The sequence below is a fragment of the Diabrotica virgifera genome, chromosome 5 (genome assembly GCF_917563875.1).
Source record: "Diabrotica virgifera virgifera chromosome 5, PGI_DIABVI_V3a".
NCBI classification, from domain to species: Eukaryota; Metazoa; Arthropoda; class Insecta; order Coleoptera; family Chrysomelidae; genus Diabrotica; species Diabrotica virgifera.
The window spans coordinates 157,617,501-157,640,320 of NC_065447.1; the positions used below are offsets into that span (position 1 = coordinate 157,617,501).

General features: G+C 32.1%; 1 protein-coding gene across 3 annotated transcripts in view; it reads left to right on the forward strand.

Annotated features, from left to right (window-relative positions):
* The window catches only part of LOC114341616 (microtubule-associated protein tau), a 123,274-nt gene that overhangs the window by 23,325 nt on the left and 77,129 nt on the right, over window positions 1-22,820 (forward strand). For 2 of the 3 annotated variants that reach the window (XM_050650484.1, XM_050650481.1), the window contains exons 2-3: window positions 18,336-19,338; window positions 19,413-19,456. In XM_050650484.1, the coding sequence (XP_050506441.1) occupies window positions 18,336-19,338; window positions 19,413-19,456 (1,047 nt within the window). The remainder of the gene's footprint in view (window positions 1-18,335; window positions 19,339-19,412; window positions 19,457-22,820) is intronic. The other variant, XM_050650482.1, reaches the window with a different exon arrangement.

The window sequence follows — 22,820 nt, forward strand, 5'->3', positions numbered from 1 at the left end:
TAAAGAGCATTTATGCACATATCTTAGTAGTTTCAGAATGACATTCCCGATACGGAAGCTTTTCCGTTTTTTAATTTTCTATTTTCTGTTACTTGAACCGGAAGTAACTCTAGTGATGAGTAGTTGCCCCCTTCCAGTCAATGCTCTTTCAGTTGAACCAAGTCACTTTGTATATGACTTAAAACTTTACAAACGCAAACATATGAAAGCTTAAACGAAGATTTGTCACGAATTCTACTAATATCAATTTAACAGTCATTTTAATGTATCCTTCTTCTTAAAGATCCGGAGATTTAAATTAAACACATTATTTTACCATTAGTATAATTAAGGTTATTAAATTAACTTACTTATTTTCATTCCATCATTAATATAGTGTGTTGATGATTATAGTTAAGTAACAGTATCCTTATTTCGGAAAATATTAGATAATAACGTAGCTATTCATATTTATTAATATTGCTACTATTTAAACAATTTTGTTGATTTAAAAATAATCTATATAGAAAGTACAAGACGTCTTAAATATTTTATTCAGTGATTTTTCTTCTTTTTAAATCACCACAACAAAGGTTGTCCTCTAGAACAGGGGTCACCAATTAGTTTCCCCGAGGGCCCGTTTCGAAAACCTATGACACTTCCGGGGTCCGGATTTATGCTACCTGTGTCTGCCTGTTCTGATTCGGTTTCTTTGTGGATTCTTGTTAAAAAATATCCCCTATCCGCTCCGAGCTTCGCTGGTATCGCCACCTACCTATACAGGATTACTAGTATAACTTTTACCGGAAATTTTCTGGAAAGAAAAAAGTGTTGCCTATACTCTGTGAGTTTCGCTGGTATGGCTGCTATCGCCATCTAACGGTTGACTAATGTTCCTATTTTGGCCGGAATTTTAAAGAGGACAGTAGAAAAGCAAATAATAGTTGTTTCAAACTTATTATTTAATTCTTATCGTGTAATATTTACAACGTAAAGAAGTAATTGGATTGTAATCGATAATTAATAGCAGTAAGTACAGAATTTATTATTCATTATGAATATTTTTAAGATTTTGCTTATCGTTTTGACGTTTATGTTGACAACTAATATTAGAAAAATTTATTCTGCAAAAAAGTATAATAATTTAATATAATTATAGTGTAATACTTCTTCAATATTAACTTATGAATGACAGTTAACGGCATCCTACGTTTGCTGTGATTGGTCGTTATCTTCACGCATTCAAATTTTGTTTCAGGATTGGATTGTAAAATTGAAACCGTCAAAATTCGAGAGTGCGCTAACTGATCCTTTAGCTCAAATTTTTCTACCGTTTTAAAATTAAAATTGTGTTTACTTACTTTTTTCTAATTGCATCAATCCATTTTTGTCGTTGAATCACCTTATGCTTAGCGACATAAAAGTTGTAGAATACACAGTTACTATTGTAACCAGTATTTCGACACTCTTTAATACAACAACTTTCGTGAAACATTTAAAAGCTATAATATGCAACTCTTAATGCAGAACGTCAAAAAGCAAATTTCCAGTAAAGGTTTACAAACTTGTCACTACTAGCGCTCGCGAATTTGTAATTATCCCCTCTACCTACGAGCTCACAGCGTATAAACAACTCGGAAGGGTGCCGGGCGAAATTTTTGGGCAGAAATTGTTTAATATTTTTTTAACAAATTCAAAACATCACCTTTTTTGCCCGCGAAAATATGTTTTTAGCATTTGTGGGTCATCTTAAATAAAAAAGATCTATCATTTTTTTAAAACTTAAGAGTTTTCAAGCATCGCAAATGCATATTTTCGCATTTTTCAAATTTTAAATCGCTTATAATTCGAAAACTATCAACTTTTCAGAAATATGACAAGAGACCTTTATTATTTATAATTACCCAAGAAACTTAAAAATTTTTTCGGGGCAAAAAAGTTATTTCTGAATTTGCTTAAAAAATTGTTTCACCCGGCACCCTTTTGATTTGTTTAAAGGGAACATTTTTTAACAGGAATCCGCAAACAAATCGATTCAGAAACATTTATCATACGAAAGTGGCCTCACACATGGACTAATATGGAAAGGAAAACTAATATCTGATTGTTTTTTTTTGGTTACTGTATACTTTTCTGTAAGTTTTCCTGGTACAATAAATAAAATATAAATTCATTGTGTATTGTTTTGATGTTATTCTCAGTATATTTTGAAAACAGCAGTATTGTAAATTGTTACTAAGAATATTTTAAAAATTAGGAATTTATATTTTGAAGGCTAATAAAGTTTTTAGATATCTTCAATTTTGTAGAAAGGAAACTGGGGAATTTAAAGTAAATAATCATAGTACAAAATGCTAATTAACATGTTATCTTTTCTACATTAGTTTCAATGGAAGGTGTTTGTTGCAAACTTATTAAATCTGAAAATTATTTTAATTGAATGCACATCTGAAAAGTACTCCTACTTAAAATATAGTAGAGAGGAAATGAATATAAAAAAATGCAAATGACAATTTTATATTACAGCTTACTTAATTTCAAAATTAATGATTAGTAAGTATAACTATAAGGGGGAAAACTCTTTACAAAATTAAATTATCAGAGAGAAAAATGACATTTTTTTATGTACAACCTGTCTGAAGCTTGGAGTAAGTTTAGTGCAACTGAGTATCATTAGGGAGTTGAGATATTCATCTGTTAAGTGAGATCTCTACCGATTTTTAATAAAGTTCATTCTTGATAAAGCGGCTTCGCACAAATAAGTTGAGCCAAACATAGTACACAATTTCATAGCCAAACATTTTCAACATTTCCAAACACTAGGTATATTCTGAATTTATTGACGGTCCGCACAAAACTAGCTCACGGTCCGGATGCGGACCGCGGTCTGCTAATTGGTGACCCCTGCTCTAGAACATCCAGCAACTTTATTTTCTGTGGTTTGAAGTTGAAGAGTTTTTTTCGTGCCACGGCTAATCTGTAATCTGAACAAGAAGCAAATAAATTGTGTACAGCATACAGCGAAGAGTACGGCATGGAGACATCGTCTCTCTAGCTATTCATGACACTTTTAGAACATACTAACTTGCAAGAAGGCAGATTTGAACGAGTATGGTATCAGCATAAATGGAGAGAAGCTCAGTCATTTGAGATTCGCAGATAACATCCTCTTTACAGCCGATCGTATGAATGATGCAATAATAATGTTAAGAAAATTATATTAGGCATCCTTGGAGATTGGACTAAAGAACAAATTTATCAAGATGCAAATAAGGACTGATCTGGTGCTAACTCATAATATTGCTGTTGATGGAAAGGATATTGAGCAGAATGCGTCGTATACTTATTTTGTTTTCAAGCTCTCCATCTTCAGATCTTTTTTTTGAACTCTTGAATGTATGCCAGCAAAGCATTTTGATTCCTCAATTCTTCTTTGATTCAAATGTTTTTTTAGGATTAACAAATTTCCACTTAGCTTTTGGTTCGCAATAATATCATTTGTAATACTTAGTACAGAACTCTTCATCTACACACATCAATTTAAACTTCCTGTCTATAAGTGGATTTCCTCTATATCGATGGCAGCTTTAGTCACCATTTTGTCCTGATAGTATTTAGGAATCATTGCCATAGAATCATTGTTATCATTTCAGTGATAACAATTTTTAAATGATAAAGTTGTAGTAAGGCCTTTTCTTGTAATTTTCTCATCGGGAGTACTTTTGATAGATGCTTAACAGTGTATTACATAAGTTCTTTCTTGAGAAGTAATTTGATGTTTTCATGGTAAAATGGCCGTGCTGGTTGGTGTAGTACCCAACTACCTCGCGTTTCTAAACTTCCTTCTTTTAAGAAAGATATTTAGAATTTTTTCAGGAATTTTCTGAAAAATGCGCAACTTGTACTGAACTATTGGTTTCTCTCCCGATGTTGTCGGAACCGGTAATTGTTGAATATTTTTCCTGGAAATATTTATTTCTTAGCTTCTTATAGACCTCCGTTTTTATTTATGTTAATTTAGTTCATTTTTGTCTTACCATTATGGGACAAACAATGTCTCATGCATATACAGTGGAACCGCAATAAGTCGGCCTCAGATAACCTGGAAGTCCGGCTAACCCAGACCTATTTTCATCAGACAAAACAAACATTTTTTTTACTTTGACTGAGTTTTTTACTAAGAAATAAACAATACTGTATATAACTGTACGTAATTTAGATTTACGGTGCACATGTATTTCATGTTTTTGCAATTATAATATAGTTTATCAGTTAGTACATATACAGTATTTTATTAATTTTTACCATATTCTCCGGATAACCCGGATCTTCCGCGGTCCCTATTAATCCGGCTTATCGAGGTTCGACTGTAGTACCTAATAGTATAGTACCTATAGTACCCAATGTGACTAAGATTAAGGCCTAATACAAAAGAAGATGTGGTCTGTCTCCAGCAGAGACGGTTTGTGCCAGTTCTTTTTAAACACACAATTATGCAGATTTGGGCACGATAAAATGCGCTCTTACCTTGGTCTCTTGGTACTATGTCTGATATGTCTCATCACCACAAGATAGAATACTTAGTATGAATATGACAAAAAATATTTCGACTCGAACCTACCTACTCAGTTTTAAGCACATATTTTTATGATTTTCTAATTACAAAGACTGAAAATAACTAACTCCGCTAATAATTACCAGAGAACGGCAGTTCTCGTCAGTGGCGCACAATACTTACCCCTACATGTGACACTATATATACACGAAATTTTCGATTTTCTAAATCTGACTGAATTGAAAATCGGACCAAATCCCATCTTAAAGTTTAGGAAAAGACTCGCCCATCCATATGTCAAATCTCCATTTTTTCGAAGGGTGTGGATTGTACCACACCAAGGGTGTGTCCAATAATTTAAGTCCGGCCTTTGTAGTTTCTGATAGTATTGATCATTACATTTCCAACGCATGTCTAATTTTGAAAATCGGTTATACCATTTAAAAGTTACTCAGAATATAATTATCATTATATTATTAGTCAGAAATATAACTCAATTTTTATTTAAAAAGGGGAAAATGTTTGTGGATATGTATGTATGTATGTCGAAAAGTTACATCGATCTGAATTTTTTTTCTGTGCTTCAAGAGGGAGTCAGGGCCGATTCAGCACCGGTGTAGTTTGTGACTTTTGGCCACCCATAAGCCAGCTGTAGGGCTTGGTAAATGAAAAATTGGATATATTTGGGCGTATATACCTTCGGTTCAAGGAGAGGGCGTATATACCAGGAAAACTGCAAATACACCAAATGAATAGCGTTGAGTTAAGCTTTCACACGGTGCCTAAGCGGTTATGATCAGACATACACACGGCTCAGTATAGCTGAAAAACTGAAAAACTAAACGTTCAAAATTTTGGTTTTTTGACAATTACTCAAAATTTCAACCTTTGAATTACGCCAATAACTGAGCGTTTGTAGGAGGACTCTAGGCTCGTCTAACGGTGTTTACCTCATATCTGGGAAAATCCGAATTTTTAAGTTATAGGCTTCATTAGTATGATCAAATCTATTTCTTATGGGGAAAACGGTTTTTTAAGTTCAATAATTCGTGTAACACCTTCAGTTATCATGCTCGACCTTGGATGCATCAGATACTACTCGTCAATACGTTTCAAACTCATGTTTAATGATCCAGATCGGTTAAGCCGTTCAGAAGTAATCGAGCTCCAAAAGTATAATCCATTTATCCATTATCGCCGAAATTGTTTATTTAGTTGTAGTGGTTACGACGCTAAGATTGATCGTGCAATCCGAGCTCATTTGCGGGCCATAATTATTAGGATGGCTGGAATATGAACTCGGATTGTCTTATCACAAGTCTGATGTCGTAACTACTAGATCATTTGGAAGAGAATGCGACAAAGGCGACCATTTATAACGCTTAACGTGTAATCAAGAAACATAACATTCAACTTCATACATTTAATTTATAGAAAACTTTGAAAAACTCCTGATACAAGAATAAAAATCCGCTAAACGCCATAAAAATGGGTGGTGCATACAATATTCCAGCTACAAAAGAGCTGATATGAGTATTAGACCAGTAAGGATCTGTGAAAAAACGTCTATTTTTGGATGTGAGAGGTGGCATTCGGATTTTTGCAGATAAAGTTAGGTGACACCTTCAGTAATAATAATTGACTTATGCTCCTTTTCAAATATGCCCGGAACATTAATAAAAAAATTAAAATATTTAAAAATTTCGAAAAACGTCGATTTTTTTCTGCTTTCTTTGCTTATAACTTTAAAACAATTCGTTTTGGAACAAAGTCGTAGAGAAATAAAATAAAGATAATTAAATTTTTTATGATATACGACTGGTTAAAAATGTCTTAACGTATTACCTTTTCTGCAATATAGCAATAAATACAAAATAAGGGGGCAAAATACGCCTGTTGTTATTCAATGTCTTTAACCACTTTGGTGGCACTTAGAACCTTAATAATTCGCTTAGGAAATTATCTGTAATATACTTAAACCGTGTACCAAATTTCATTAAAATCGACTTAATAGATTTTGCATAATACATTTGCAATCTAAATGTTTTTAAAAAAGTTCAAATTTTTTAAAATCTTTCTGAACAAAAAGTAGACCGTTTAGAAGTTGTCTAATTTTTTTGCATATAAAGAGGTGCTCTACCTATCTAATACACTTTACAGAATTAAAATCGGATTATTTATGGGGCCTCAGCAATGTTTTAAACTTATAAACAATTTTTTGGCTTATAAACAAATAGCTTTGTTTAATAATAAACAAATTAATTTTTAGCAATGCAAATAATTAAAACCGGTATAATTTGACTTAAACTTTCAAATGCTGTCAGCAGAATTGCTATTTTATTTTTTAATCAAAAGTTATTCGCGTTCAAAAATTGCAATTTTTCGAATTTTTGAAAGTTCCACTGCGTTTATCTCGAAAACTATGCATCCTACGAAAAAACTTGTAAGAACATTTTTTGCTTAGAATTACCCAGGAAATACAAAAAAAATGTTTTATTTTGCGAAAAATCGATGTTATGTAATTCCTCAAGTTCTTTGTTTATAACAATCTTATCGACATCCGGATCAACTGTTACCCAAAAAAATCGTGTTCTACGGGTCAAAAAATACATAAAAATCTTGGGTAAGTCCATCTAAATAAAGGAGCCCGTAGCACCCCCTCCTGGCCACAGGACTAATTTGTTTATAAGCCAAAAAATTGTTTATAACTTTAAAACATTGCTGAGGCTGCTTAAACAATCCGATTTCAATTCTGTAAAGTGCATTAGATAGATAAAGTGCTTCTTTATATGTAAAAAAATTGACAAATCTTTGTATGTTCTAGTTTTTGTTGTGCAAGATTTTAAAAAATTTTAATTTTTTAAAAAAAGTTTAGATTGCAAAATTATTATTCAAAATCTAGTGAGTCAATTTTAATGAAATTTGGTGTACGGTTTTAGCACATTACAAAAATTTTTTTAGCTAATTAGGAAGGTTCCAAGTGTAACCTAAGTGATGGAAAATCATTGAATAAAGACAGGCTTGTTTTGCCCCCTTATTTTATATTTATTGCTATTTTGCAACAAGGGTGATAAATTAAGATATTTTTAACCAATCGCATCTGATAGAAAATTTAATTATCTTCGTTTTATTCCTATACGACTTTGCTCCAAAATGAATCGTTTTAAAGTTATAAGCAAAAAAAGTAGAGAAAAAAACGAAATTTTTTGAAGTTTTTAAATATTTTATTTTATTTATTAATGTTCCGGGCATATTTGAGAAGGAGCATAAATCAATTATTATTAACGAAGTTATCACCTAACTGTATCCGCAAAAATTTGAATGTCACCTCTCACATCCACCTAAAAACAGATCCTTACTGGTCTATATTACGTGGCGCGAAAATGTATTTTCATTTTGTTGGAAAATAAAACTCTAGTTTTATTTTGAAAGATTTTTCCATAATATTTGCTAAATTTGAAGATTTGCGCCACAAGAGAGCCTCAAAATGCAAACTGTATCAAAGTAACTCTTTTGTGGCACGTTTTACTTTAAATTTATCAAATATTATGGAAAAAATCTTCAAAATAAAACTAGAATTTTATTTTCCATCAAAGTGAAAATACATTTTCGCGCCACGTAATACTCATATCAGCTCTTTTGTAGCTGGAATATTGTATGCGCTATCCATTTTTTGTTATAATCATTTCTCTACAAATGCACCTTCATCTACAAAGACAATATATTGTGAACATGAACGGTATTTCATTTTGTTTTCTTCGTAACCTGGAAGGTAGTGAAAGTGGTAGTTTTAAAATGAGACTAAAATACAATAGTTCACTAAGACGTGAACCATTCAAAAGACGTTGATTATTGAATATGTTTTATTTATAAAAAAAAATGCTTTATTCAATTTTTACAGTATTTTCAAAACAGCCAGAATTGATAAATTTTTAAATTTTAATCGTTTAAAATTATTTCACCCTTTGGTCGCAAATTATTACGTTTCTTGACATTGTCGTGCTACGTATCCATTTAAACCCTTTGAAATCTCACCCTCTTTTTATGTCGAACCTATAGTCGTTTAAAAATAGATCAAGGGTAGGTCAAAGTCTTTTACACCGTATGAAATCGCAGAAACAACAAATCAGACCCAATCCATAAATGTTCTTCCTTCGTACCATATTTTCTTGCGTTCTTGTTTATTACAATCTGATTATTCAACGAGTTGTACTACATGCAACATTATAAGTTTATCATCTTATGGCAAGATTTCCAGATTAGAATATAAATTTATTTATTTAGCGTATGGCTACATCACAGTTGTTTTGTAGTAACCAATCAAAGAGGACAATACATTACAAACAGCAAGTAACAATAATTAATTTTTACAAACATTTATAGTCCAGGGGGCATCGGTTTTGAGATGGACGTTGAGAGGTGACTCAAATTTTTTTGAAGAAATTGCTTGAAAATGAATTAAATAATAATATTTGAGTTATCCTCCCTCTCAAAAAGGGCCGGAACATTGTTTAAATAATCAAAATGTCAAAAATTTAAGGAAAAATTCGATTTTTTTCTTCGTTTTTTGATTATAACTTTAAAAGTATTTATTTGCGAGAAAAGTTGTAGTGACATAAAAGTTGCGCAATTAAATTTCCTACCAAATAGAATTGGTTAAAAATTTAAAAAATAGTCACCCTAGTTGCAAAATAGCAATAATTGCGAAAAAACCATACAAAAACAAGTATTTGCATTTTACGTTTTTCAACCATTTATGCTACACTTAGGACCTTCATATTTTACCCACAAAAACTTTATGATACAGTAAAACAATACTGTAAATTTCATTAAGATGGGTTTAATGGATTTTGCAAAATAAATTTTGAAATCCAGCTTTCGCAAAGAAAATTCATTTTTTCAAAATGTTACAGGACTGAAAATACAGCAGATAACAAGTTGATTTTTTTGCTTATAGAAGTGTACTGTACCTTTTATTTGCAATTTTCAAAATTAAAATCGATTAATTACCACGGCGTCAGAAAATTTTTGAAATAAACCATAATTTTTGGTGCTACGCGCAGGACAGCGGTGTTCGATTCACACAAGTTGATTTCCACCAAAATTTCTTCCAATCTTTATCTAATATATTATTTTCTTACTCTATATTTTGTTGTATTTTAATATTTTAATTCCACAAAAATTAAACTAATTTTATTATTGTTTGTGAAATATTGTTTAAACAATTGCATATGTTTAAAAATAATAAACTTTTATTATTTAAGTTAAAATATATTAACAAAGAAAGTTTTTGCTAATAAAAGTGTTATTTCAAAGGATAGAGTATGTGTTTTTATTTTGCAATAAAATATTTATTTATTTATATCGAAATGTAATAAAAATTAAAATGTATCAATCATTATAAAAGGTCATTGAAATGCCCAATCAAAACAAACTATCCGCTGTCCTGCGCGTAGCACCAATAATTAATGTTTATTTAAAAAAATTCCTGATGCCGTGGTGTTAATCGATTTTAATTTTGCAAAATTGCAAATGAAAGATACAGTACACTTCTATAAGCAAAAAAATTTCAACTTGCTATCTGCTTTATTTTCAGTCCTGTAACATTTTGAAAATATGATTTTTTTTACGAAAGCTGGATTGCAAAATTTATTTTGCAGAATCTATTGAACCGATCTTAATGAAATATACAGTATTATTTTACTGTATCATATAATTTTTCGGGGTGAAATATGAAGGTCCTAAGTGTAGCATAAATGGTTGAAAAACGTATAATGCGAATACTTGTTTTTGTATGTTTTTTTCACAATTATTGCTATTTTGCAACAAGGGTGACTAATTTTTAAATTTTTAACCAATTCTATATTGTAGGAAATTTAATTACGCAACTTTTATGTTAGTAGAACTTTTCTCGAAAATGAATACTTTTAAGGTTTAGTCAAAAAACCAAGAAAAAATCGAATTTTTCCTTAATTTTTTGACATTTTGATTATTTCAACAATGTTCCGGAACTTTTTGAGAGGGAGGATAACTCAAATATTATTATTTGATTTATTTTCAAGCAATTTCTGCAAAAAAATTTGAGTCACCTCTCAACGTCCAAATGTACTAATATTTTTACAGATGCGCCCTGGTCTATTAGTTAAATTTTTTAACATTTAGTTCAAGATACGGTTGAATCCTCGAATATATGAATTTTAAAAATTAATGAAAGGCAGTCGGTTCGCCAAACTCGGACATAACTGGCTAGTGATTTTAGTAGGTAATTTTATATACTAGGTTTTATATACCAGGTATATAAACTAGGATAGAGAACGATGGAGTAAAGAGAGAGATCTTCAAATATTGATGTTCTTGACCAATTATTACATTAAAAGATATTATGCTATTATCATACGATCAGTCGCCTAGAAGAATGCTCCGACTACCAGGCATAGCGATACAGACAAATGAGCTGTGTTAAATAGACCAAATGTCATTCGTGAGTTTTAAAAACTATAAAAATAAAAAAAAATTGCATACCTAGGGTATATTCCTAGAGGAGACCATTACAGAACCCTTCAGTTTATCATGAAAGGTAAACTTGAGAGTTGCAGAGGAATTGGAAGAAAGCAGATGTCATGGCTCAAGAACATTCGCCATTGGACAAGAATACGTAGTGCCGAAAACCGATTAGCTGAAGACCGTGAACAACTCGCCAGTGTAATTGCCAATGTTAGGGGAACCTAATATGACACCTAAAGAAGAACAAGAACATATTATTCTATTGCAATATGTAAAATTTACATTATAAAAGCAATTTATAAATAAAATCAGGACTGGGGTTAATAAACTTTCGGTATTCCCTTAATTTATATTCTTTCACAAATGATATATTCCATACACGCCAGTCAATGGGAGCAAGAATAGGATATTACCCCCGATTTCTATCCTACTGCATGGATTTTAATGAAATTTTGGAAATAGCATCTACTTATCTCCTAATTCAAAATCTAAGCCGATGTGTGCTTTTATCTTGGGGGTGGTTCCCACCCCTTCTCAGGGGTGAACATTTTTTTTTGTTAAAATAACCACATAATTCGCTAGAGAACCTAATTCTAAGCAAAACTGTTCTATATCTTTTTTTAATAACTCAATACTTTTTGAGTTATTCGTGGTTGAAAATTGGCTATTTTCATTTAAACAACACCTTTTCGAACGGTTTTTCGCAAATACATTAAAAACTATGCATCTAACTAAAAAACTATATAAAACATTTTTGTAGGTTAAAAAAATATATTTTTTGGTACATTCCCAAATTGGTGTATTTAACTTTTCGGGGAAACGGTCGATTTTAGATGTATAATGCCATCAACAGTGCTTGAAAGGACCTTTAAAATGAGCAATATTAAAGATCAATTACATTCAAACTAAGCGAGATACGCTGCAAACAATATTGAAAACTAATGTATTTTAAGAAAAAATGAGAAGTAATTTTAACCCACCATACACCAGAACGTAAATGCATCGTTTTCCTTCCACAATACCTTTTATTATAGTGGTATTTATCTGCTCAAAAAGTTAGACGGGTTTAAAAGGAATGTTTTTTTTTTTAAATAAGATCAAATCATAGAGCGCATTTTTAAATTCTCTTAAAAATCTTCCTTTTTCTCCATGTAACTTGAAAATTATAAGAGATATAGTAATGAAAAATAAAGACAAAATTTTTAACGAAAAGAACCCCAAATTTTTGTGTGGTATCTTTTTTTCGTATCTCTTATCATTTTCGAGTTACTTGGAGAAAAAGGAAGATTTTCAAGAAAATTTGAAAATGCTCTGTATAATTTGATCCCGTTTGTTTCAAAAACCGTTTATTTTAAACCAGTCCAAATTTTTGGACATAGAAATAATACAATAATAAAACGTATTGTAAAAGCAAAACGATGTATTTTAATTCTGATGGATGAGGGGTTAAATATACTTCTCATTTCTTCTTAAAATACATTAGTCATCAATTTTTTGTAGCATATCTCGCTTAGTTTAAATGTAATTGACATTTAATATTGCTTATTTTAAATGCCTTTTTAAGCACTACAAAAGTTATTAGTGTCATTATACACCCAAAATCGACCGTTTCTCTGTTATTTCAAGTTGAATACACCAATGTGAGCATGCACCAAAAAAACAAACTTTTCTCACCTACCGTGGCTATTTTAACCAAAAAATTTTTCACCCCCGAAAAGGGGTGGAACCCACCCCCAAGATAAAAGCACACATCTTCATAGGGTAGACTTTGTTTCTTAAGCTATTCCCTACTTCCTGTGAAAGGTGAAAGTATCAAGTAAATAGATTTAGTAGGATGGAATTCGGAGCCAAATACCCTCATTGACTGCTCTAATACTATTATTACCAAATTCAATTTTTTTGTCATCTCCAAGTTCTTCATCTCCATCTTTTAAAAATATATATCAGGACGGTACGTAATACCTTGTAGTATTATCTATTCGAATCTATTGTTAGTAAATATCTGGGTCAAAAAGCATAGACAGCCGCCTTCTTTTATTCGTAAAAATTGCATTTGATTTAGTGCAAAAAGTTTGATAACGTTCGTACCATCCATAACCGATATTTTAAAACAATATATAGGCTGTATGTAATTCTATAAATCATAATATTTATTTTTAAAGATTGATACTAAGGTCAGATAAGTTTGTATCAGTTTTATCTGGAATTTTCAATTGAAATCATCGATCAGTAGCATTTAAATGCTTTATTTAGTAGACACGAAAAGTACATCGGAAATATGTGGTAAATTTAATTTCCCCAAGAGTTAGTTATTCTGGCTGATTGACATAAAGTCCATGCCATTAAAAATTAAAAAAAAAAGAAAAAAAAAGAGTTAGTTTTTATTTTTTATATATGTTGTAAATTATTAATTTATTTAATTGATGGATTCGATCGTTACTTGATGGAAGTTTATTTTATCTAACAATAAAGCACTGAAAACGTTTGTTTTCTATACTTCCACAAAATTTAGTACAACTATGTGACTACAGCTATCCATTGGTGGAGATACGTGGATGATATACTAGTATGCTTTACAGGAACTAACAGGCAACTTGACTAATTTCTATGATACATTAATTCACTTCATAGTAATATTGAGTTTACAATAGAAACCGAACGGAATAAGTCCATAAACTTTCTAGATGTAACAATTACCAGACTACACAACAAACATGAGTTCTCCGTATATCATAAACCTACCCATACTGACACAACTATACACAATTCATCATTAAATTCTGCACAACACAAATTAGCAGCCTACCACAGCATGATGCATAGACTGACAGAAATTGCCATGTCAAAAAATAACTTCGAGATAGAACTGAACATCATTAAACAAATAGCAGTAAATAATGGCTACAACGAACAAACAATTAACAAAATTTTAAACCAAAAATTCCATAAGAAAGCCCTGAAATTAGTCTATCCACCACCACAGAAAGAATCCAGTACCTTCTGCTCTATCACATATACTGGCAAGATAACAACAAAAATGGCCAGATGCATAAAGAAGAAAGGAATAACACCAGCTTTCAGAACTAACAACAACTTAAACAAATATATTAAGAACAATAAGAGCCGAAAGAGAAAACAACTACAGAGTGGTGTTTACAAACTACTTGTGGTGACTGTCCGAAAACTTACATCGGTCAAACTGGCAGAACCTTTGACAAACGAATAGCAGAACACAAAAGGGCTTTCAGCAATAGAAAAACAGACACTTCTATATACGCACTTCACCTTCTAGATAATAATCATTCTTTTAATGAACAGTTTCAAATTCTGCATATTCAAAATAAAGGCCTTAAGCTGTCTTTATTAGAATCTATGGAAATTAATAAATTGAAAAATACAGATATAATTCTGAATAACCAACTCGAGACAAAACAGCTTCTCACTCCTCAACCTCTTCAGTTAAAGACTTTAAAAAAGCAAACCCATAGTAATCTAAATCACTTGAGAAAGGCACTCTGCCGAAACAGCTGTAGTCATAGTTGTAATAAATTTTGTGGAAGTATAGAAAAGAAACGTTTTCAGTGTTTTATTGTTAGGTATTAATGTATTGTCCATAGAACTTTTATATCACTTACTTCACTTTCCATTCTCTTCTCTGCTTCTTTTTCGTTCTTCTCTTTACTCTCTCTCCCTGTTTTATCCCCCCCATTGTCCTTTTCTTTCCCCCTTCCTTTTTCTAATGAAGAAAACTTCTTCCTTAGCACTTACGGGCAACTTTTCACACATTCTGTTATGCCCTTTTTTTTCTCTAAGTTCCAGGTCTCTCAAATTTCGTCACCTCTGCATATTCAGTTAATAATATCTATTTCACTGTTTATGATAGGCAGATCTTAACTCCTTACTGCATAATTTGTTTTATTATTTTTTTTTTAATCCATAAATTAAAACTTGATTTTAAGATTACGGTAGAAATATAAAAAAATTCTACTTGGTTAGTTTTTTATATTTTTTATTGTTTTTTTTTGTGTCATATATGGCACACAATGCATCAAAATGAGATTCAACAAGTAAATTAATAAAAAAATTTGCAGGACATTGCAGATTGTTGTTTATATGACACACACATATTTTTGATCAAAAAATACCAATATATAAAGAAATACGTGAAAATACAGCAATTCTTTCTTAGAGGTATATCCTATAGAGGTATATCCTTTCTTAGAGGTATATATAGAGGCTACTTTTTTTGTACAAAAATATTCAGTAGAAACTTCAATTATTGAAGATCAATTTTCACACTTTTATGAACAGCTGTGACACAGTCACCATTTGCAAATTTTAATAAAAGTTCACTTTGCCAAATTGAGATGGCGCTTTATTACCGCTTATACGAAATATGTGCCGTATATGGACATGTCATGCATAAATACTTTAAAGCGCTGGTTTCCTCGAAAGCGGCACCGACAAACGGCGACTGTAGCACTGCGATGAATTACGTCAGATTACGGTGAAAAATTCAAGGTTCTTCACTGCGGCAATGGAATGTGCAAACTCAGCAAGCGGTGGCTTCCAACGCATCCTTGGAAACCAACGCTATTATTTTGCATGGTACAGTTTTTTATGATGTCATTCATCGCAGTGTTATGATCCCAGGTTGTCGGCACCGCTTTCGAGGAAACCAGCGCTTAAGATAAGATGCGATCTATAAGGTTATGTATAAAACTAAGTATTGTGCCATATATGACCCACTATGCTGTAAGGGGCTAATAGTACAAATCAAATAAATATACACATACGATATACACAAAGGAATTGTTTTCAAAGTGTATTATTCTAACATTAGTCCATTCACTCACGGTAAAATACTGCATAACATAGAGTTTCTAAAGAACAGCTTGGACAGACATGAAATTTGGCATACACATGGCTACATAGGTAACATGTCAAATATAAAAGTGATATTGTGCCGTTGTGTGTTTTTGCCCCGGGGGGTGAGTTTTACCTCTTCTCGGGGGTGAAAAATATACGTTCCGGAATTGGAGAAACTGTCTAACTCTAAGTAACTTTTTTCTATAGAGTTTTTTCACTAACACTTTTCGAATTATTTTCGAGTGAATATGTTCATTCGCGTTTCTAGACGATTTTTCGCAAATAACTCAAAAAGTAAATATTTTATCGAAAAAAATATTGTTAGCCAAAATATAGCTTATAAAAAAGTGAAAAAAATGGTTTACATATAAAACCTGTAGACCCAGCAGAATAGAATACAATAGAATAGAATAGAATAGAATAGAATAGAATAGAATAGAATAGAATAGAATAGAATAGAATAGAATAGAATAGAATAGAATAGAATAGAATAGAATAGAATAGAATAGAATAGAATAGAATAGAATAGAATAGAATAGAATAGGATAGAATAGAATAGAATAGAATAGAATAGAATAGAATAGAATAGAATAGAATAGAATAGAATAGAATAGAATAGAATAGAATAGAATAGAATAGAATAGAATAGAATAGAATAGAATAGAATAGAATGGAATAGAATAGAATAGAATAGAATAGAATAGAATAGAATAGAATAGAATAGAATAGAATAGAATATATTAGAAATATGCTTTATTGTCACTGAAATTTTTACAATTTTATGGACAAAGCATACATATAGCCAAAAAATAAAAATAACAAATACAATTTACTAAAATTGAGAAGCAGAGTTATAGGTAATGAAAAGTAGGTTAACCAAAGTGAAATAACCAAAAAATGAAGCACTTTTCGGGGAAAACTCGTTACAACTTTCTTAAAGTGTTTAAAAGAGCTTTATTCTTGTTTTTTAAAATAGTTTCTAACATCAAAAGTCAGTAAATTACGTTCGAAATATTGTTGTTCTGTTTTTTTGTAAAAAAAAAATCGTGAAAATCATCCCCTAGTTAGCATACTAAATGAAACTAATCGGTACCGCTTCACAAGTTTCTTTACTTACAGTTGAGTCCGCGAGTCTTTACCCGTGCGTCATCATTTAAAGCATACGAAATAAGTCGGAAATCTATTTCACGCAACAACAACTGACAGAAAGTGGCTACTGTTCCGATTACGGGTTTTATTATAAAATTTTATCAAATATATTAGAATGTAAAAATGTAAGTTTTGCTTCAAAATTTTTGTGCAGAATTACAGCTACATTTGAAGTAGCTTAATAAATTCTTTTATTATTATTGATTAATAAATAAATAAACAATTTATAAAAAAAATTAATAACATATTTTATTTTTGTTATTTTATTCACTTTGGCGGAAATCTAAACACAATCATTTCTTTACTGTGTGAATGACGTTAGCTTTGTATGTTTTAAATATTAATTGCCAAAATATAATTATTTACCTTAAAATTTCAAAGCCCAATATAAAATTAGTTGTGAAAACAACTGTTTGTATAATATAAAGAAACTTCAAAACGCCAAAATTCGACAAAAACCGCAAAAAATTCTACTGCCTGACAGCCACAAAAGTAAACAAAGCAGAAACGTCAAACAAAATGTGCTTAAAATATGAAAACATACCGAATCGTCTTTTTTTGTACCTCTTGTACCTGTATCTCTTTTCAGTGCACTGAGTCTAGATGGTTTATAAAAATAACATGTGTTTTTACTTAATAACAAACGGCAGCTGGTTTGTCATGAGCTTCATACGTGGAAGAGAATGATGCTAGATAAAAAGTATGTATTCTATTTCGCCAGGTATTAATGACGCACGGGTAAAGACTCGCGGACTCAACGTATGTATTGTTTACATGATCTGTAAATTTCATCGGTTCATTTTTTTCAAAAATGAGCACTTTCAACCAATAAAACTTACAGATCGTATAAACAATACATAATTAAAGTAACCTGTGAAGGAGTGCATTTTTCCAGTTTTTTCTAGGCCGTCCTACAGATCTTTTCCCATCTAGTCTTTTCCAAAAAAATTTTTAATAAGGCATTATCATTACTGCATATTACATGCCCTGCTTATCTTAATCTATTAGTCTCTATTGGCCACACAGGCATGTTATATTACTACAACGGACATACAGATAAACAACATTTCAGTTCATCTCTGGTAAGAGGTAAAACCTCGAAACAAGTATTGGAGAATGGCTGAACACGAATAGAAAATAAATCGAATGGTCTGCTTTCATTCCAACGTCTTTGCAAACTATACAGTATATTTTACTCATAGTTACTATAAGTTAGGAAATTTATATAAATTTATTTATATTTATCTTATTTTAATAATTACTATCTTATCCCTGACAGCCAAAAGCACAACAAAACGGAAACGGATCACAACCATTTCAACTGCCCGGGGGAACTCCAATTAACGTACAACGGCCGTTGAATAGAAACGACAGTAAAAGTAATTTTCCATATCGACCTCCATTTCCAAACCAACCAGGTGGAAACCCTCCAAGACCTCCACCAGTACGTCCTCCGGGCCCACAACAGTTCATACCTCCAAGATCACCGCTTCCCCCTGGCCAACGACCTCCTGGGACTCCGCAACATCCTCCGGGGCAAGGTCCACCTCCTGGACAGCCGTTTCCAGCGAACCAACCCAGAGCGAATTTCAGACCGTTTTCTCCGTTTCCGAGACCAGGTGTACCTAACCAGAGACCACCTGGTGTCTTTCAACAAAGATCAGTACCGAGCTTTGGTAACGTACGACCATCAGTACCTGAAGAGGGAATCGTTAGATCTCAAACTCTGGATACTACAGAGATTGATCATTCTAAAAACGATGAGCCCAAAAGTAATACTTCTCACGATTATGTCAAAACGCCCTCCATAGCTGCTATGAATAACAGAAGTTACAGTCTGAGTTCAAACGCCCCAGAAATAGCATTAGATTCAAAAGAAGATGCCAGACGAAAATCAGTTAGCAGCGTTGATAGTTATGGCGAAGGAAGACCTCCATCTCGACCATCGTCGAGACAAGGATTTGGTTCAAATGAAAACTTAGAAACAAAAGAAGAAAGCTCCTCGAGACCAGAATCAAGACCAATGTCAAGAATGAACAAAATTGTAGAAGACGAAGACAGATCCCCAAGCTCATTAACAGACGTTTCTCAAAAGAGCAACGATCTTACTCCAAATGACAACTCCAAATCCAAATCACCCCAGCCAGTAATTAGTAAAACACCTGACCTTACTGCAAGTAGACCTCCAAGTGGCGCTAATTTGACTAACGGCACTAAAACGATGAACGATAAGCATCTGCATCTGAATACGACATCAACAAGACCCAAATCTTCAACAAAAGGTTATTATTCTAGTCATAAGATTTATCATTAACGTAGACGAGATTGTTTTAATCAACGATGGTATTTGTTTCAGAAGGAGATAATGACAGTGGTGTCGACGAGTCAACACAAGGAAATGTAAGTCAAAATTTATTATTTATAATGTAAAAATAATAGTCTAAGATACGAATCTAGGTCGACCTTCACCCATCTGCTTTCCGGATGAAACATTTTTTTTATTAAATTACTACATAGGCAAACATGGCTTGCATGGGTTGCTTATCAAAATCTTGTCATAACTATCTTTAAGGGGGGGGGGTCGTAGGGTTTGAAATCAACATTTCAAACACATTTTTGTAAATTTTTCTGAAAGTATTTTAAAACTATTTTATTTTTAAATTAAATAAGTATATTCAGTACAATTCATAAATATTTAAAAGAAATATTAAATATTTTAGTTGGATCATGTTAAACAAAAAATTCAAAAAGATTATAATAGTATAGTATAGTTGATCCAAAAGATGGCATAACCCAGACATCCAAAGTGAAAGTTATCCTTCAACAACAAATTGTTCTATATGGTCCACACAATGTCCAGAAAAAAGTCACACCATTTTGAGCGTCGGGTTTGGGGGGGAGAGGGGGAGAAATCGGTAAATTCGTAGTTTTTTAAATTTTTCGCAAATATTTCTAAAACTATGGGGTTTAGCATGAACAACCTTCTATACAAAATTGTTCTACATTAAATTTAAAATAAAAAAGGCCCTATGCATAATCTTTCTAAAATGAATGGTTCCAAAGTTACGGAGGTAGTATAGTATAACTGGTCCAAAAAAAAGGCCTAACCCAAACATCCAAAGTAAAAGTTTTCCTCCAACACCAAAATGTTCTATATGGTCCACATATTTTTCAGTAGAAAGTTACACCATTTTGAGCGTCCGGTTTGGGAGGGAGATGGGAGAGAAGCCATTAGTAGTATTTTTAAGTTTTTCGACAATATTTCTAAAACTATGCTTTAGCGTAAACAATTTTATATACAAAAATGTTCTACATGAAATTTAAAACAAAAAATGTTTAATACATAATTGTCATAAAATTAACGGTTCCAGAGTTACGGAGGGTGAAAAGTCGAGGTTTTCGATACTTTTTATATTTTTTGGGCAATATTTATGATATTATATTATAACTATACCAAAAACCCAGACATCCAAAGTGAAAGTTATCCTCCAACACCAAATTGTTCTATATGGTCCACATAATGTTTAGAAAAAGTCACACCATTTTGAGCGTCGGGTTTGGGGGGGAGAGGGAGGAGAAATCGGTAAATATAAAAAGTATCGAAAACCTCCACTTTTCACCCTCCGTAACTCTGGAACCGTTGATTTTATAACAATTATGTATAGAACCTTTTTTGTTTTAAATTTTATGTAGAACATTATGTAGAACATCTATAGAACATTCCTTACGCTAAAGCATAGTTTTAGAAATATTGACGAAAAACGTAAAAAAACTACTAATTTACCGACTTCTCCCCCATCTCCCCCCCAAACCGGACGCTCAAAATGGTATAACTTTTTACTGAACAATATGTGGACCATATAGAACAATTTGGTGTTGAAGGAAAACTTTTACTTTGGATGTCTGGGTTAGGCCTTTTTTTGGACCAATTATACTATACTACCTCCGTAACTTTGGAACCGTTCATTTTAGAAGGGTTATGCATAGGGCCTTTTTTATTTCAAATTTAATGTAGAACAATTTTGTGTAGAAGGTTGTTCATGCTAAACCGCTTAGTTTTAGAAATATTGACGAAAAACGTAAAAAACTACGAATTTGCAGGTTTCTCCCTCCTCTCCCCCCCCCCCCCCCCCCCAACCCGACGCTCAAAATGGTGTGACTTTTTTCTGAACATTATGTGGACCATATAGAACAATTTGGTGTTGGAGGATAACTTTCACTTTGGATGTCTGCGTTTGGGTCTAACTATACCATACTATAATAGCTTATGTTTCTCGAGGTAACGCTGTCGAATTTTTTTAGTTTTATAGATTTTTAACTTTTTGGTATAACTCAGAAATCAAAATAACGAATTCTTTTGCAGAAAACGGGTGAAAATCAACATATTTATTATTGTTAAACAAAAAATAATCATAAAACAAAAAATATCTCGACAGACATACCTCACGAAATGTCTAAAGGAAATATATACAAAATTCCAGGTGGATCGGTCAAGTATGTAGTTGAAAAATCAGTTTTGAGAAAAACGCTTAAAAGTATTGACGACTTTTTTTCCAATTTCTTTTCTGTCTGGAAAAACGTAAAATGATGCAAACCGGAATATGTTTGTGAATCGCGGAGTAATTTACAAAATAGAATGGTAATCTGCTGCAAAGCGAGTCGAAGGTAGGGATATTCAACATGCTGTATTTTTGGCAATTTCTTCTTCTTCTTTAAGTGCCATCTCCGCGACGGAGGTCGCCAATCCTCATAGCTATTCGGATTTTAGAGACGGCTGCTCTGAAAACTTCATTTGATATACATCCGTACCATTTTCTCAGGTTGCGCAGCCACGATATTCTGCGTCTTCCTATACTTCTTTTTCCTTGAATATTTCCCTGCATAATCAACTGGAGCAAGTTGTATCTCTCTCCACGTGTAATATGTCCAAGATATTCCAATTTTCTAGATTTGATGATATTTAAGATTTCCATTTCTTTATTCATCTTTCTCAGAACCTCTTTGTTTGTGACGTGTTCTCTCCACGATATTTTTAGAATTCTTCTGTACACCTACAGCTCAAATGATTCTAGTTTTTTCATTGATGCAATATCTAATATTGTTAATGGGAACTCCATTTACCTTTATTCCAGCTGTTTCACCCTCAAGAGCTTTTTTCAAGATCTCTTCCGAGTAGGCATTAAAAAGAATTGGCGACAATACGCATCCCTGTCTCACTCCACGTATGATTTCAATTTCCTCTGATAGCTGATCGTTAGCACGTACTTTTGCTCCTTGTTTATAGTATAAATTAGATATAATCCTGATGTTATTGTAGTCTATCTTCTTTGATTCCAGGACATGCATTAATTGTTCATGTCGTATTTTGTCGAATGCTTTATTATAGTCAATAAAACACGCATATATATCTTGATTGACGTCCAGGCACCTTTGCATAAGTATTTTAAGTGAAAAAAGTGCTTTACGAGTTCCTAGGCCTTTGCGAAACCCAAATTGCGTATCATTAATGTCTATGTCCAGTTTATGATATATTCGGTTATGGATGACTTTAAATAGCAACTTTAGCACATGGAACATCAAGCTAATGGTGCGGTAGTCGCCGCATTCTCTGACGTTTTTCTTTTTAGGGAGACAAATAAAGATTGACGTTAACCATTCTTTGGGTAATGTGCCTGAGCTATAAATTTTGTTTAAGAGTATCACTAGAACATCAATATGTGTGCCTGAGCTATAAATTTTGTTTAAGAGTATCACTAAAACATCA